Here is an 18,694-nt window from a genome sequence, read left to right as displayed (position 1 = left end):
CGATTTCCACAGAGTTGGGTATGGCTGCCTTTTCCTGTTACGGAGTGGCTTCGCTCCTTGCTTATGGAATAGCCTGCAGACTAAACTTAAACCTGAGACTCTTGTCCCCCTGTCGCCCATTTTAAATATTTATTGGAGGATTTTTATTTTTGTATGGCTTGTAACTGTTTCGGGTAATACAAGTTATTGTGCTGTTAGGGGAATAACCTGTGTGTAAATGTAATATGTTGCTGTATGTTTTTGTGTTATCTGTGATCATTTTGTTTGTCTTGTGCAGTTTCTTAATCACTGTACCTAAAGTGTATGTGTAAACATGAATACGCAGGACCCAGCTGTAAAAGAGAACTTGGTCTCAGTCTGTGTTCCTTGTTGGAATAATAATAAGTTCATTAGAGATACCAGCCTCAGAAATTGTAGCCCAAATAAACGCTTCAAGTAACAGACACATCTCAACATCAACTGTTCAGAGGAGACTATGTGAATCAGGCCTTAATGCACAAATTGCTGCACTAGCACTACTAAAGGACACCAATAAGAAGAAGATACTTGTTTTGGCCAAGAAACATGAGCAATGGTCTGGAGTCCAAATTGGAGAATTTTAGTTCCAACCGCCGTGTCTTTGTGACATGCGGTGTCTTTGAACGGATGACCTCCACTTGTATTTCCTACCGTAAAGCACAGAGGTGGTGTTATGGTGTGGGGGTGCTTTGCTGGTTGCAATGTTTGTGATTTATTTAGAATTCAAGGCACACTTAACCAGCATGGCTACAACAGCATTCTGCAGCGATACGCCATCCCATCTGGTTTGGGCTTATTGGGACTATGATTTGTTTTTCAACAGGACAATGACCCAACACACCTCCAGGCTGTGTAAGGGCTATTTGACCAAGAAGGAGAGTGGTGGAGTGCTGCATCAGATCAGACTTGGCCTCCACAATCACCCGATCTCAACCAAATTGAGAAGGTTTGGGATGAGTTGGACCGCAGAGTGAAGGAAAAGCAGGCAGTTATCAAGGCAAAGGGTGGCTATTTGAATCTCAAATATATTTTGATTTGTTTAACACGTATTTGTTGCTAAATGGTTCCATATGTGTTATTTCATAGTTTTGTGTTTGCTATGCAATGTGGAGAATGAATGAATGGGGACATGTATCATGAGATTTTGAGTGAAAACATCCTTCCATCAGCAACGGCATTGAAGATGAAACGTGGCTGGGTCTTTCAGCATGACAATGATCCCAAACACACCGCCCGGGCAACGAAGGAGTGGCTTCGTAAGAAGCATTTCATGGTCCTGGAGTGGCCTAGCCAGTCTCCAGATCTCAACCCCATAGAAAATCTTTGGAGGGAGTTGAAAGTCCGTGTTGCCCAGCAACAGCCCCAAAACATCATTGCTCTAGAGGAGATCTGCATGGAGGAATGGGTCAAAATACCAGTGTGTGAAAACCTTGTGAAGACTTACAGAAAACGTTTGACCTCTGTCATTGCCAACAAAGGGTATATAACAAAGTATTGAGATTATCTTTTGTTATTGACCAAATACTTATTTTCCACCATCATTTGCAAATAAATTCGTTAAAAATCCTACAATGTGATTTTCTGGAATTGTTTCCCACATTTTGTCTGTCATAGTTGAAGTGTACCTATAATGAAAATTACAGGTCTCTCTCAGACCTGGTCTCTTACAGGTCTCTCTGGTAGCTGACTAAATACCTTTTTGCCCCACTGTATATGTCTCTCTTTCTGCATGGCCTGGGGGAGAGAGTCTCCTACAGAATTTTACAACCTGAGATAACAGAACCTGGGTGTAGGAGTGAGAGAGGGGGAAGCCACGATCTGTACCCAGAAAGGGCCACGTCATGACAGTGCTTAGGGTCATTGTCCTGTTGGATGGTGAACCTTCGCCTCAGTCTGAGGTCCTGAGCGCTCTGGAGCAAGTTTTCATCAAGGATCTCTCTGTACTATTCTCTGTTCATCTTTTGCTCTATCCTGAGTAGTCTCCCAGTCCCTGCCGTTGTAAAACATAAACACAGCATGATGCTGCCACCCCCATGCTTCACCATAGGGATTGTGCCAGTTTTCCTCCAGACGTGACATTTGGCATTCAGGCCAAATAGTTCAATCTTGGTTTCATCAGACCAGAACATCTTGTTTCTCATGGTCTGAGAGTCTTTAGGTGCATTTTGGCAAACTCCAAGTGGATGTCATTAGAGAGTTGGGCCAGTAACCAAAAGGTTGCTGGATCCAATCCCCGAGCTGACAATGTAAAAATCTGTCGTTCTGCCCCTGAGCACTGTTCCCAGGCGCCGAAGACGTGGATGTCGATCAAGGCAGCCCCCCGCACCTCTCTGATTCAGAGGGGTTAGGTTAAATGCGGAAGACCCATTTCAGTTGTAGTTGACTAGGTATCCCTCTTTCCCCCATGTGCCTTTTACTGCGGAGTAGCTTCTGTCTGGCCACTCTACCATGAACGCCTGATTGTTGGAGTGCTGCAGAGACGTTTGTCATTCTGGAAGGTTCTCCCATCTCCACAAAGGAACTCTGGAGCTCTGTCAGAGTGACCATCGTGTTCTTGGTCACGTCCCTGACCAAGTCCCTTCTCCCCCGATTGCTCAGTTTGGCCAGGCAGCCAGCTCTAGGAAGAGTCTTGGTGTTTCCAAATATCTTCCATTTAAGAATAATGGAGGCCACTGTGTTCTTGGAGACCTTGCTGCATAAATGTTTTGGTACCCTTCCCCAGATCCGTGCCTCGACATAATACTGTCTCGGAGCTCTACGGACAATTCCTTTGACCTCATAGCTTGGGTTTTGCTCTGATATGCATTGTCAACTGTGGGACCTTATATAGACCAGTGTGTGCCTTTCCAAATCATGTCCAATCAATTGAATTTACCACGGGTGGACTCAACAATGATCAATGGAAACAGGATGCACCTGAGCTCAATTTCCAGTCTCATAGCAAAAGGTCTGAATACTGTTTTTGATTTTTAATACATTTGCAAACATTTAAAAAAAACTGTTTTACTTTTGTCATTATAGGGTATTGTGTGTCGATTGATGAGGAAAAAAAGGAATTTAATCCATTTTATAAGGCTGTAACGTAACAAAATGTGGAAAAAGTCAGTGTCTGAATACTTTCCGAAGCCACTGTATACATAACAAAATGTAGCTAATATTTTCTTACTTAAAAAAAACTCTGCTTAAGGGATTGTAAGTAAGTATTTCACTGTGAAGTCTACACCTGTTGTATTTGGCACATGTGACAAATACAATTTGATGTGACTGTTCTGCAAGAACCAGTGACAAACCCACACAATCATAGAAACCCACACTAACTTCATCAAAGAGAAATTAAACATCACACAGACATAGAAACCCACACTAACTTCATCAAAGAGAATTGAAACATCACACAGACATAGAAACCCACACTAACTTCATCAAAGAGAAATGAAACATCACACAGACATAGGAACCCACACTAACTTCATCAAAGAGAAATTAAACATCACACAGACCGAGCAAATAGTAGAAGACTATTAGAAGGGACTGATTCTAAGAAGTGTAGTGTCAGGTGTCAGGCACAGCCAGTGTTACAGGAAGACAATATAGGAGAATGTTTGGTACACTTTCTGATGGAGTTCTGTGTGGCCTTCTTGAGAGATGGTGGTTGATGTGAGGTTGTAGGAGCATTGTGGGGAGGTTATGACAATACTCACAGTTGAGCTCGGTCCATGTATTGGAGGGGCTGTTGGCGGTGCGTATGGAGACGCTGCGGAGGAGGTCGTACATGAGCTCCCGGTATCGTATCCGGAAACCCAGGAGGATACCGTTAATCTTCTCCTCAGACGGATGCTGTGATGACAAAACATAACGTGAGACTACCATTAGGTCATGTTCAACATAGTCTCTTTCACGGACAGTCATATTTACAAAGACGAGCAAGCTAACTAGATATTTTATTAAAAATAATAATATATTTAATTTATAACTCGCTTTACGATCATCCCATTTATGGCAAGCCCTCCCCGGCAAAGCATGGCCAGTGTACAACAGGACTAAGATAAAGGAGGATTCAAAAATCCCCAGAAAACCGGAGCTCATCCATGGCTGACTCACACAGACAGAAATCCCCAGACAACCGGATCTCATCCATGGCTGACTCACACAGACAGAAATTCCCCTGTTGTAAAACATTAGATAACAGGCCCAGAACAAATGGAAAAGAGAGGAGTGAGAGAGAGAACAGGGGAAAGAGAGAAGAGTTTGGATGTCTCGCTGTAAAACTCCTACAGGCAGTAACCTGGGAACTCTCCATCTCCCCGTTATGACCTGCTAATTCAGGTGTTAGTGTTAGAGAGAGGAGGTGTGTGTTCCACTCAGTCTAAGTACACCCTATTCACCGTGCTACCCTCTCATTACCACCCACTGACTGACAGATGACTGGGTTTTACTGTGGATAGGAAGACAGACATCAGGACCAATCACCACGTCTCTTCTTACCTGCCAGCGAATCAGCACGGATGTAGTTGTGTGTGGTGTGACAGAGAGGATTGTGGGGGCTTCATCAGGGGCTGCAACAGAAGGAGAGAAAAGAACAAAGATTGAAAGTGAGGACAATTAGTTGAGACTACCACCAGGTGCAAATAACTAACGCAGTGGTATTCACAGCATACACAACTAAAGAGAACATATCACCCACTGGTAAACAAGTCAAATATGGGCATGACATTGATTTGAAGGAAGAACATTTATTGAATTAAAGTTAGTACTGCTCGGTTGACATTGTTTGGTTTTAAGTGCCCCCCCCCCCCCCGTCAGTCACACAGCAACCACAGATGGTGAAGATGACATCACCTATTCTGCTGCTGCCAATAATGTCCTCACCACAGCATTACATTAACTCATCCTGACATTCTGATCAGGGAAAGATTCTAACCCAACACTGATGTAAAACATACTTTATAGAACCCCTGCCTACAAATGTGTCAATGTGACAAATCCAAGGACAATGAAGACCAAATCATGTGTGGATAATATGATGTCCACAAGGATCTTTATTTTCAATGCAGTAATATACCACAACGTGAAAAGAGTTCAAGTCTCTTACCGTCCTGTAGTGTGGTGATAACTTCACTCTCCTCGCTGTATTCACTGTCTCCTACGTCGTTGGTGGCTTTCACTCTAAACTGGTAGGAGATGAAGGGCTTCAGCCTAGCAACAGAGATGTAACACATGACAACATCATTCTCAAGTCATTACAATATTTTGTTCAACCTTTCAAGTTCCATTTAGGGCTAAGTGCAGCTTCTCCAAGCGAATATCTCAAATATCTCAGCTCAAGGGTCTATACTGTTATAGGAAACCTTCCACTATGTACCCCTGTTAGTGCACTGGGTGGGGTGCTAGGTAGTGTGCTAGGTAGGGTCTATACTGTACCTGCCAACTATGTAGAAGCTAGACTCGTGGTTGACCGAGGCAGAGTGGACGGTCCAGTTGCTGTTGGGCAGTTCTCTCAGCTGCACGGTGTAGTAGCGGACCGGAGAGAGGCCATCGCTGCCTGGTTCCCATGACAACAACACGCTGCGGGCCTGAACATTCTCTTGGGGCACCATGGGACGACCGGTGGGCTGAGGGCGAGCTGGGGGGGGGGGGGGGGGGGGAGAGAGGGGAGACAGAGGAAGAGGGGAAGAGAGAGGGGAAAACAGAGGGGGTTAAAGAGGCTAACAAGGTTAACAACAACAGTTCTACGATAACAGAAAGAAAGTTTGAACTGTGTACTGTCAGTTCTTATCAGGTTAAACAAATGACCACACACAATATCATTAGCCTACAGTACTCACTAACTTCAAGTGCTTGTGTAAAAACACTAAACAAATAGCTTATTACTGCAGATGTAACCGGGCAGAATATGACTCATTAGAAACCAATGTGCTGAATGTGTAAACCACTATCAGATGAGATGAGTGTTTCTTCTAAACTCGATGGAATTCTCTGTTGTTTACGGTAACTGCTTGACTTAGCCCAGCCACTCTAACATTTTGTGTCAACCCTGAGAAAATAAACCTGCCTGCTCTCTAACACATGTAGACAGTATTCTGTGGTTTGCTCTATAAGTACAATAACTCATATGCTAATGTAACATAAAACTTGATCTAAGTACACAAAATACACAATTATTTCTGGAATGTCCTATAAGCTACAATAACTCATACTATAACTTTTCCATATGTTTTTGGTATATTCAATAAGTACAATAACTCATACACTAATGTGATATAACACGTCATCTGACATATCTTTCAAATCACATTTACCTCTCTTCTCGGTGGTGACCACCAGTGCCTCTGCAGCCTCCCCCCAGCCCTTGCGTGTCTGGGCTGTGATGCGGAACACGTACACTGACTCTTGTTTCAGGCCAGTCACCATGTACTGGCGAGCACTCGGGTTTAAGACGTCCACTGTGGCCGTGTTGCTATTGGTCGAGTTCAGACGATACGTGATCTGATAGGCTGAGAAGAGAAAACAGAAAACACAACATGAAAGCATAGAGTCAGAGTCAGACACTATTAACTTGATGATTAAACTTAATGTCTGTCAACATTTCCTTCAGAAGATATGATGATTATCCTTAATGTCTGTCAACAATTCCTTCAGAAGATATGGACACCCACCTTTTAAAGTGAAACTGACAGTGTTTTAACTGCTTTGCAGACAAACAGACAATCATATCAGTCAAAAATATCAAATACTCAGTTTATGCTTCAAAAACATCTTCATTTGACTCAACATTCCATGACGTACAGTAAGGCATTGTTGGCAGAATAGATGGATGCAGTTCAATGCATGATTAATATAATTCCCCAATGCATTTCTTGGAAGTCCCAAAGAACATTGCTGTCGGGTTGTCAATCACAGCTGGCCTAGTACATTGTTTGCTGCCTCCACCCATTCTGGATGCACTCTTTCAGTTTCAATATATTTTGAACAAGAACAGACAACCGGGAAGATGACTGGGAAGGCTGGGAATGTCAATACAATCAAACTAGTAAGGGCAATGATCACAAGTCAGTCATAACGTGGCTAATAGGCTAGCGCACTTGTCAAACAAAGCCTGCGGGCTGAATAGGACACACAAGTGTGTATAAATTAGTAAACAGTTGAGTCATTAACTTTATAAAATTACAGCCTGATGCGCACGCATAGGTGAATTCAACTTCAACTGCGCTACTTTAGTGTGTCCCATTTACAATGCGTAGCGGAGGGTTAAGTGTATAGACACATGCCAGCTGGGCTACTAAAATGTTGCAGTCTGGCTACGGTTTATAAAACTTGACCATAAATAACCAAAAAACTAAACCTGCAACAAAACACCATACATGTAGGCTTAATCCAGCAACATTTGGTGGGTGGGGTTATATCCTTCCTGTTTGGCCCTGTCCGGGGGTGTCCTCGGATGGGCCACAGTGTCATCTGACCCCTCCTGTCTCAGCCTCCAGTATTTATGCTGCAGTAGTTTATGTGTCGGGGGGCTAGGGTCAGTTTGTTATATCTGGAGTACTTCTCCTGTCCTATCCGGTGTCCTGTGTGAATTTAAGTGTGCTCTCTCTAATTCTCTCTTTCTCTCTTTCTTTTTCTCTCTCGGAGGACCTGAGCCCTAGGACCATGCCTCAGGACTACCTGACATGATGACTCCTTGCTATCCCCAGTCCACCTGGCCGTGCTGCTGCTCCAGTTTCAACTGTTCTGCCTTATTATTATTGGACCATGCTGGTCATTTATGAACATTTGAACATCTTGGCCATGTTCTGTTATAATCTCCACTCGGCACAGCCAGAAGAGGACTGGCCACCCCACATAGCCTGGTTCCTCTCTAGGTTTCTTCCTAGGTTTTGGCCTTTCTAGGGAGTTTTTCCTAGCCACCGTGCTACTACACCTGCATTGCTTGCTGTTTGGGGTTTTAAGCTGGGTTTCTGCACAGCACTTTGAGATATCAGCTGATGTACGAAGGGCTATATAAATACATTTGATTTGATTTGATTTGAGCAGGAGCCTCGGCTGGCTACTCAACAGACGTTGCAATACATTTTGAGTGCACCATACAGCAATGCTGCATTCAACCGCACTGGTGATCCATGCAGTGCAAAAACATGAAAAACATGTTTGACATTTAAATGTTATAACAATCTATAGCTACGTTTTTGTTATTTGGAGTTAGGGTCACAGCATATTATGCACATCTGCAAGCTAGCATAGCAGTAAAGTCTGGACAAATATTATTTCTCTCTTTTGTTGTAATATGTTAAAATGCTATATTCGGCATGCTACTGCCCCACACGTTCGTGGGGCCACAGGCATGGTGGACATCATAAAGGACCACATTTTTTCAAATAAAACAACGGGTAGTTTGAGTCGTGGCTGCAATTTCTGTGTCTTTTCAATATGGCCAATGCGCTGATTGCAACAATTCTGGCAGTTCTACTTTAAGCCCTTTGAACCTGCCTGAAACATAATGGTGAACACAAGTATGTGGTTGGTTCTACGATGCTAGGTCAAAAGTTGGTTATAACTAAATCATCATAGTCAAGGTGATGTTGTTTTTGTTTGCTGTATGAGAGGGTCATTCTTGTGGAGTCTGGACAGGTTAAAGGTGAAAGGTCTGGTCAGGGTCAAAGGTCAAACCACATACCCAGGATGATACCATTAGGCTGGGACGGGGACTGCCAGATGAGACGCACCGAGGTGGTCCGGACCTCAGGGAACAGGATGCCCACTGGAGGGCCGGGCACTGGAGACGAGAGAGTGGCAGAGGGGTTAGACTATTTAACACCTCTTTCTTCACTTCAGATGCATTGGTTTACTGAATGGTAGTGGGCATTGGTATACTATAATATCAAATTCTGAATAAGCTATTTGAAAGCTTGAAAATATCCTGTATCCACCACTACTCGATGTCTAAGGGCCCTACAGGTAGTATACATTAAGAAAGGCATATATTAGGTTGCCCAGTGCATACCGTCGTCCAGAGTTCTCTCCAGTATGAGTGGTGAGCTGGGCATGCCGTCTCCGATGCGGGTGAAGGCCAGGACCTGGATCTCATAGAGGACGTATTTCCCCAGACCAGTCAGCTGGACACTGTGGCTGGCGTTCCCATCCACTGTCCACAACTGGAGGGACGAGTCAGAGTCCTTCTCCCTATACAACACCTGAAAGAGAAGAGAATAGAAGAAAACAGAGGATAGGTGAGAAGAGTGGAGAAGAGAGGGACGAAGAGAAGAGCAAAAGGAAGATGTTGAATTAGAGAGTGGGAGTGGGAATGGGAATTATTTTTGTGTACAGTATTGTATCCCTCTTGGAGGCGAGGGTGATGACTAAGCACCTCACACACCTTGTATCCCAAGATCAGCCCATTCCGGTCTGGTTCTGGTACTTCAAACCAGCGCACCAGGATACTGCTGGAGGTTGTGGCAAAGGCTGACACGTTGGTGGGGCCACAGGAGGGGACTGGAGGGAATAACAAATTAAAAAATCACTTTTAAGACCGAAAACCAGGTATTTTACGCTGATGATACTGTAACTTATTGTTGTGCCTCGTCTCTCACAAAAGGTTCCCAGAACTTGCAAACTGCTTTTTATACTGTTCAACATACCTTGTGTCAGTTGAAGCTTATCCTCATTACTGACAAAACTAAACTAATATTGTTTTCTAAAGCAAGAAATAGACCTCTGAACCTTTCACCTATTATTACTTGTCAGGGAAATGAGATTGAGACTGCAACCTCATATACATATCTTGGAATATTAATTGATGACAGCCTCTATTTTACATTGCATATTCAACATCGTACAAAAAACTGATTATATTTTAGGAATAAGGCCGGTTTTTCTTTTGAAGCCAGGAGGCTAGTATCAGCTACATTTATGCTTATACAAGACTATGGTGATATTTTATATATGAATGCTTCCGCTCAGTGTTTGAGATCAATTGACACCCTTTACCATAGACCATTGAGATGTATTTTAAACTGCAAAAACCTTAAGCACCACTGCAATTTATATACCAGGGTTGGCTGGCATTCTCTAATCAATCATAGGCTCAGGCACTGGTATACTATAATTTAGCCCAAACAACTTCTCCACCTAATGTATAGATTTATGTATTTATTTATTTTGCTCCTTTGCACCCCATTATTTCTATCTATACTTTGCACATTCTTCCACTGCAAATCTACCATTCCAGTGTTTTACTTGCTATATTGTATTTACTTCGCCACCATGGCCTTTGTTTTGCCTTTACCTCCCTTAGCCCACCTCCTTCGCTCACATTTTATATGGACTTATTTTTCTTGACTGTATGTTTGCTTTACTCTGTGTCGTTGTATGTGTCGAACTGCTTTGCTTTATCTTGGCCATGTCACAATTGTAAATGAGAACTTGTTTTTAACTAGACTACCTGGTTAAATAAAGGTTAAAAACATAAATGAAAATACATCTTCATGGGCCATTGTGTGTGTGTGTGTTAAAGACACATAGACACTGAGGCCTAGGGTCTAACCCAGGTGTGACTGTAGCTCCAGAGAATCAGGCCAGCTAGGCTATGACTCCTTCCTTGGCACATGTCCCTGGATATAATCAACTCAGCAAAAAAATAAACGTCCTCTCACTGTGTCGTTTATTTTCAGCAAACTTAACATGTGTAAATATTTGTCTGAACATAACAAGATTCAACAACTGAGACATAAACTGAACAAGTTCCACAGACATGTGACTAACAGAAATTGAATAATGTGTCCCTGAACAAAGGGTAGGTCAAAATCAAAAGTGACAGTCAGTATCTGGTGTGGCCACCAGCTGCATTAAGTACTGCAGCTCCTTCTCATGGACTGCACCAGATTTGCCAGTTCTTGCTGTGAGATGTTACCCCACTCTTCCACCAAGGCACCTGCAAGTTCCCAAATATTTCTGGGGGGAATGGCCCTAGCACTCACCCTCCGATCCAACAGTCCCCATACGTGCTCAATGGGATTGAGATCCGGGCTCTTCGCTGGTCATGGAAGAACACTGACATTTCTGTCTTGCAGGAAATCATACACAGAACGAGCACTATGGCTGGTGGCATTGTCATGCTGGAGGGTCATGTCATGATGAGCCTGCAGGAAGGGTACCACATGAGGGAGGAGGATGTCTTCCCTGTAACACACAGCGTTGAGATTGCCTGCAATGACAACAAGCTCAGTCCGATAATGCTGTGACACACTGCCACCCCATACCATGACGGACCCTCCACCTCCAAATCGATCCCGCTCCAGAGTACAGGCCTCGGTGTAACGCTCATTCCTTCAACGATAAATGTGAATCCGACCATCACCCCGGTGAGACAAAACCGTGACTCGTCAGTGAAGAGCACTTTTTGCCAGTCCTGTCTTTTCCGGGCGACAGTGGGTTTGTGCCCATAGGTGACATTGTTTCCGGTGATGTCTGGTGAGGACCTGTCTTACAACAGGCCTACAAGCCCTCAGTCCAGATTCTCTCAGCCTATTGCAGACAGTCTGAGCACTGATGGAGGGATTGTGCGTTCCTGGTGTAACTCAGGTAGTTGTTGTTGCCATCCTGTACCTGTCCCGCAGGTGTGATGTTCGGATATACCGATCCTGTGCAGGTGTTGTTACACGTGGTCTGCTACTGCGAAAACGATCAGCTGTCCGTCCTGTCTCCCTGCAGCGCTGTCTTAGGCGTCTCACAGTATGGACATTGCAATTTATTGCCCTGGCCACATCAGCAGTCCTCATGCCTCCTTGCAGCATGCCTATGGCACGTTCACGCAGGTGAGCAGGGGCCATGGGCATCTTTCTTTTGGTGTTTTTCAGAGTCAGTAGAAAGGCCTCTTTAGTGTCCTATAGTTTTCATAACTGTGACCTTAATTGCCTAACGTCTGTAAGCTGCTAGTGTCTTAACGACCATTCCACACCTGTATGTTGATTAATTGTTTATGATTCATTGAACAAGCATGGGAAACCGTGTATAAACCCTTTACAATGAGATCTGTGAAGTTATTTGGATTTTTACGAAAGACAGGGTCCTGAAAAAGGAACTTTTCTTTTTTTGCTGAGTTTATATGTGGATATAAAACTTCTGATTCTGAAGATGTTGATGTTGTGGGAAAAAAAGGAAAAAACACAGGAATTCCACATTGTAGCCCATGTGTTCCCAATTTCCTCCTCTACTCTCTACTCCCTAAAGTCTGGTAGCCACAGTGACCAGCGGGGGGGGGGGGGGGGGGGGAGAGAGAGTAAGGCAGACAGACGGGTTGTTGTGTGTTTCATATGGCTCCATGAAGCAGAAAGAGTAAAGCTAGCTTGGCCCGAATTCCATATACATGGATAGCTAAAGAGCTAATATGCAGGAGGTCTGTGCCAAACCCACATATTCTGAAGATCAAAATACTGGTTCTGTAGATCAGAATACTGGTTCAGTAGCCATAGGCCATGCCTTTTAAGTCCTAAATTAATGAAGTGTGTAGGTCAAAGGCCCCCATATTAAAGACTGAACATCAGTGCTGTGTGACAGAGACTCCACCAATTGTTGAGATGTGAACAGTATATTAACCAGTATATAACAGCATCTACCGTATACAGAGTCTGCATCCCAAATTGCACCCTATTCCCTATGGACCCTGGTCAAAAGTAGTGCACTATACTATATAGAGAATTAGGTTCCATTTTGGACAAAGGCAGTGTGATCTCACCAGACTCCCTGGTCCTTCCTCTGACAGGCTGGCTCCAGGGCCCGGCCCCGATGCCGTTGAGAGCCTGAACCCTGACATCGTACTCTGTCCACTCCTCCAGGTCCTCGATGGTGAACTCCCTCTCCAGCCGGTCAGCGATCACATGGGCCAGCGCCCTACCCTGGGAGCCTGTGCGGGAGTACTGGACCCGGTAGCCCACCACCTCTGGGTCCCCATTGTACTCCCACTCTGGTAGGGGCTGGGGGGGTAAGAGGTGGAGGTAGAGGTGGGGAGGGCGAGAGAGGGAGAGAGGGCGAGAGAGGGGGAGGGAGAGAGGGAGGGAGAGAGGGGGAGAGAGGGTGAGGGAGAGAGAGGGTGAGGGAGAAAGAGGGTGAGGGAGAAAGAGGGTGAGGGAGAGAGGGAGGGAGAGAGAGGGTGAGGGAGAGAGAGAGTGAGGGAGAGAGAGAGAGAGGGAGAGGTAAGAGGTAGATGTGGGGAGGGCGAGAGAGGGACAGAGGGGGAGAGAGGGAGGGAGGGAGGGGGAGAGAGGGTGAGGGAGAGAGATGGTGAGGGAGAAAGAGGGTGAGGGAGAGAGAGGGTGAGGGTGAGGGAGAGAGAGGGTGAGGGAGAGAGAGAGAGGTAGAGAGAGAGAGAGGGAGAGAGGTAAGAGGGGTGGAGAGAGTGAGAGGTGGAGAGGGAGACAGAAATGAAAGAAAGAAAGGAGAGAGAAATCCTTAATAATCAGTATAAATCAAACAGTCAGTCATCATCGCTTGATGATGAAACCAGAGCATCATATCATGTCGTCAGTCTGTTGAGACGTCACGTACCACCCATCGGAGCCACAGACTGGTCTCGCTGGCCGTGCGCAGGGTGACGTTAGCGGGGAACATATCTGGACGGGCCTGCAAGGTCTGGATCTTCCTGGAGGGCTGACTGGGAGGACTAGTCCCCACAATGTTCACCTGACGCATACGGAACCTACCAAGGGGGAGGGAAGTAACAAGAGCAAAGTCATCACAGGAGAGGTCCATAGGGCCCAGAGGGCTCACAGCTCTATTCATTACATCTAAACTAGACTAGACTAACAGAGATCATAAAGCTGTATTGTTTTGAGTTAATTGGTCCCAGGAATCTGCATAAGGTGTTAGAGATTAGGTACACTACCTGTAGAAGGGTTAGAGGTTAGAAGTTAGGTACACTACCAGTAGAAGGGTTAGAGGTTAATGGTTAGCTACACTACCTGTAGAAGGGTTAGAGGTTAGGTACACTACCTGTAGAAGGGTTAGGGGTAGAGGTTAGGTACACTACCTGTAGAAGGGTTAGAGGTTAGAGGTTAGCTACACTACATGTAGAAGGGTTAGAGGTTAGAGGTTAACTACACTACATGTAGAAGGGTTAGGTGTTAGAGGTGAGGTATACTACCTGTAGAAAGGTTAGGGGTAAAGGTGTATATGGGTTAAGTATGGTACCAATAGAAGGTGTAGGGGTTAGTTACACTACCTGTAAAATGTGTATGGGTTTAGTCCTGGCACCTCCAAGGATCGGGCATCAGGCTCGTTGGGCAACTGGTGAACAATCACCCAGTCCTCATTGTCTCCTATCACACTGACCTATACAAAATAACCACATTATATATTGTGCGTCCCAAATGGTAAACTATAAATAGTGCAGTGTATAGGGAAAAGGGTACCATTTGGGACTTAGCCATAGTCGATGTGGGTCACAGATCAGGGGAGGGGTCAGAGACTTTCTCTGGGGGAGAAGACCTTACCTGGGCCTCTACCTGCCAGCGAGAGATGGAGGTCTTTCCATCGTAGCCGGGTTTGAACTGGAGAGTGATGGATCTAGGGCCAATGTTGGAGATGGCCATGTTGGTGGGAGGACCAGGCAGCTCTAGATAGATAGATAGACAGACAGACAGACAGACAGACAGACAGACAGACAGACAGACAGACAGACAGACAGACAGAAAGACAGACACAGACAGACACAGACAGACACAGACAGACAGACAGACAGACACAGACAGACACAGACAGACACAGACAGACAGACAGACAGACAGACAGACAGACAGACAGACAGACAGACAGACAGACAGACAGACAGACAGACAGACAGACAGACAGACAGACAGACAACACATCATTTGAAAGGTGGGAATAATACAAGGAGAACAGGAAGGAACAGTATCAAGGGCCAGACAAGGCCTTTAATACAGTAAAGAGTTGAAGTAATGAGTCGACAGAAAACCTAATACTTGAGGTTTTCTACATGGAATTGTTTTATCTTTTAAATCTTTACTGATTCAGGACTATGCTTCTACTACATTAAAATGCTAAAGATTGAAGGTACTTCTCCAATACTTCTCCAATAAGTTTAAACTAGAGACATCTGTTTGTTTTGCATTGGATGCATCTCAATTCACATTGCTCTTCCTCTTCAGCAGTGAAAGGTTACAGAGGTAGAGTGGTGTTTGTCAGGCCAAGAGACATCCCGAAAATCAGTCTTCTTACAAAATCATCTGTAGCTTCCAAACGGTTTGACCTACAAACTATTATGGAAAGATGAGACTCCCACGAACATGATGGTGTTCTCCATTTTGCTCTCCGCCCCTTACAAGCGTCGGTACAGCCGATCTGCCAACTTCTTTCTGTAGCGTCCAAACAGTTTGGGCTGAACACTAATATGTGACTCTCACGAACATGCACATGTCTGTTGTTTTGCTCTAGGATGCCCACAGGCCTCACAAGACTCATATGAAGGTCCCCCAGTACCAGTTGAAAAAATGAATGTAAATACAGTATATATGGAGACTGTTTAATGCCAAAAATAAGGGGTTAAATAAATGTACAAAACAATAATAAATGTTTACTGATCTTTCTTACATCTCTCACTTCAGAACAAACTTCCTTTAGATTTTTTGGGGGGGGCTATCTGTTGATGCTTGGACTCTCATGGGTTAAAGTTGTGGGTTAAAGTTGAACTTATGGGTTCAAGTTGTGGGTTAAAGTTTAAGTTATGGGTTAAAGTTGACTACAGGGAAATCTATTACTTTGTGACAGTGCAGCCTTGTGGTCTAAAATGGCTACTGCACTGGTGATGAGCCAATGCTGTTGAGTAGCAGTCTCTCGCTCTCATGGAAGTTTCACTTCACTCAACTCAAAGTTCTGAGATAAGATAAAACAAAACGTTTTAGATCAGCGGGAAGAGTTGGGGATCTTGGAAAAAGCTCTTACATAGAGATAGCCCTATAATTAGTATGCCAATTCATGATAAACATTTACATTTGGATATTGTATTTTTATTAAGTTATGAAAAAATAAAAAAGTACAATATCCGAATGTAAATGTTTATTATTAATATCATGAAGTTGGCATATACTTTATAGGGATAGAATAAACGGCCAAATGAATAGCAATTGCATTTCATCTCACTTTTTACATTATGGATGGCTTATTCTCTGCAAATCCTGCTGGAGAAAAAGCTGAATATGACAAAGATTCTATTCAAGTACGTGTGTATGTGAGTGCGGTTTTCCAGGAGCTACTAACACGCAGCCGGAATCAGCAGAGTGTGCGGTTCCCGCATCGGACTCAAACACATGAAGAGGAACATCTTCATCATGGACTACGATGGACCGCTAAGATTAGTTTGAGGTAACTCACGATCAAATGATTGTGGATGGAGCTGCTACACAAGTGCAGTTATTTGCCTGTAAGTTACCGTACAGTGTAGCCTACACTGGAAAAAAAACTCCTGTTGTTTTTACGGTAACTTACTGGCAGCCAGCTACCTGTAAGTTACTGAGTGAACATGTTTGGGAACCCCTGCCCTAGGGTACTAAGTGGAGGCTGCTAAGGGGAGAATGACTCATAATAATGGCTGGAACGGAGCGAATGGAATGGCATCAAACACCTGGAAACCATGTTTTTGATGTATTTGATAACATTCCATTTATTCTGCTCCAGTCATTACCACAAGCCCATCCTCCCCAATCAAGGTGCAACCAACCTCCTGTGAGGGTACTATATAGTGAAAGGGGCCAACTCTTCAAGTTGATGTAGTGGGTCTATTGGCACATAGACTATATACCTGGAATAGTAAAAGCATCACATTTAAAGGTGAAAAACGTCACTTTTTGAGCAACCTAAGAAAAATCACATAGACATGTGAGTTATAGATATGTAATTCCCATTGAAAGAAAGTAAAAAGAGGTAGATCTGTTCTATGTGCACCATTTCTATACTTTCCTGTTATAAAGTTTCGTTGTTGCGTCTTTTCATTTTGGTTTAAAACATCAGCTTCAAACAGCTGAAAATGTTGGTTATGGAAAATATATTTCACAGCGGTTTAGATGATACAATGATTCTATTCACTATACTTTCTTGTTTTGTCACATAAATTGAAATTAGGTGATTTAGTAGAATTTTAGCAACATGGAAATGGCTGAATGATTTCTACGTAGTGCATCTTCAAAACAACTATCCAGTGTTTACATATTTCTGTGAAATATTACCTATAATTAATTACAATATGAGTGAAATAGCTTTCCTTCAACAAATTGTATTTAAGTATGTTAAAAAACTACTTTTCTGTGATGAAATGGTGTGGGCTTATGCCAGTCAAAAAACATATTAATGCGAGTAGACCGCTGATTGGCCAGCTCATTCTCTTCAGGAGGATGTCATCATCCTCTATGAGGAAATAGCTAGCTTTTTTTAAATGGTCTGTTTGAGATACAAGTTTGAGGTGGGGTTTTTGAAGTGTTTTTTCTCCAATTTATACTTTGTCCACAAATACGAGTATAGGACGAACAACAACATTATATGGGAATGAGTGAACAGAATATTAACTTTTAAAGGTGACATTTTCAATGGACAGTTAGGATACTTAATACTTACTTAATAATTAGCATGACTGGTTATACAGACAAAAGCACAGTGTGAGATCTCTAGGTTGGGGATGTAGAGTTAAAGCCATAGACTGTATCTTTTTACAGTTAAAGAGTTGAAGTAATCACCATTCTTGAAAAATAACCATAGCTCTATACTGTACTAACTGTAACCCTAGATAGAATGGGTAATTTTACTTGACAGCTCTGAAAGACATACTGTATAGTGTCTGGGGGAGCCCCAGGTGCAGTAATAATTTACTGGAGGTCTTGTATTTCTATAATACACTGTACCGTGTTTTAATAGGTAATTGTAAACTGGAATTATCTCGATTATCTATTATCTCGATGGACTCTTACTTTTGAGCCATGTGTCATTACTGACCTGGAGTTACACACCAGGGACTGAGCCAAGTGTAGGTACTGACCTGGAGTTACACACCAGGGACTGAGCCATGTGTCGGTACTGACCTGGAGTTACACACCAGGGACTGAGCCATGACCCGGTACTGACCTGGAGCTACACACCAGGGACTGAGTCATGTGTCGGTACTGACCTGGAGGTACTCCAGAAGAGATTGTGGAGGAGGACAGTTTTCCCTGGCCCTTGGAGGTCATGCCGGCCACCTCGATGGTGTAGGTGGTGAGGGCAGTCAGCCCCGTGACGCGGTACTCCAGGGTCACGTTGGGGAGGTAGTGGGTCACCCGTGTGTTGGTGCGGTTAAACTCCTCCCATGAGATACGGTACCCTGGAACAGAGAATCAATCGAATTCATCAATCAATCCAATATTATTTGTTCAGGTCCAATGTCTTTTAAGTGATGTACCTGTGAGGACTCCGTTCTTCTCTTCAGGTTCTCTCCAGCTCACTTTCAGAGACGTGTCGAGGATCTCTGTGAAGCTCAGGTCACCCACCGCCCCAGGAGCTAAAGAGGAGGGCACAGTGGTTATTTAAGAAAAAAATCTTACTTTCAATGACAGCCTAGGAACAGTGGGTTAACTGCCTTGTTCAGGGGCAGAACAATTTTTACCTTGTCAGCTCGGGGATTCAATCTTGCAACCTTTCGGTTACT

The 18,694-nt window shown here is 43.9% G+C and overlaps 1 protein-coding gene across 1 annotated transcript in view; it reads right to left on the bottom strand.

Moving 5' to 3' along the window:
• LOC139381372 (protein sidekick-2-like) overlaps positions 1-18,694 on the bottom strand; it is a 605,846-nt gene that overhangs the window by 40,897 nt on the left and 546,255 nt on the right. Inside the window, exons 20-33 of the mRNA XM_071124848.1 lie at positions 18,449-18,547; positions 18,179-18,370; positions 14,499-14,620; positions 14,228-14,337; positions 13,555-13,705; positions 12,746-12,983; positions 9,389-9,504; positions 9,017-9,206; positions 8,690-8,788; positions 6,318-6,512; positions 5,440-5,641; positions 5,111-5,214; positions 4,504-4,574; positions 3,720-3,855 (exon numbers count right to left, since the gene is read on the bottom strand). Of these exons, the coding sequence (XP_070980949.1) occupies positions 3,720-3,855; positions 4,504-4,574; positions 5,111-5,214; positions 5,440-5,641; positions 6,318-6,512; positions 8,690-8,788; positions 9,017-9,206; positions 9,389-9,504; positions 12,746-12,983; positions 13,555-13,705; positions 14,228-14,337; positions 14,499-14,620; positions 18,179-18,370; positions 18,449-18,547 (2,025 nt within the window). The remainder of the gene's footprint in view (positions 1-3,719; positions 3,856-4,503; positions 4,575-5,110; positions 5,215-5,439; positions 5,642-6,317; positions 6,513-8,689; positions 8,789-9,016; positions 9,207-9,388; positions 9,505-12,745; positions 12,984-13,554; positions 13,706-14,227; positions 14,338-14,498; positions 14,621-18,178; positions 18,371-18,448; positions 18,548-18,694) is intronic.

This window comes from Oncorhynchus clarkii, chromosome 23 (genome assembly GCF_045791955.1).
Source record: "Oncorhynchus clarkii lewisi isolate Uvic-CL-2024 chromosome 23, UVic_Ocla_1.0, whole genome shotgun sequence".
NCBI classification, from domain to species: Eukaryota; Metazoa; Chordata; class Actinopteri; order Salmoniformes; family Salmonidae; genus Oncorhynchus; species Oncorhynchus clarkii.
Note: the sequence above shows the minus strand (reverse complement) of the source record. Positions and strands in the feature narration are given on the sequence as shown.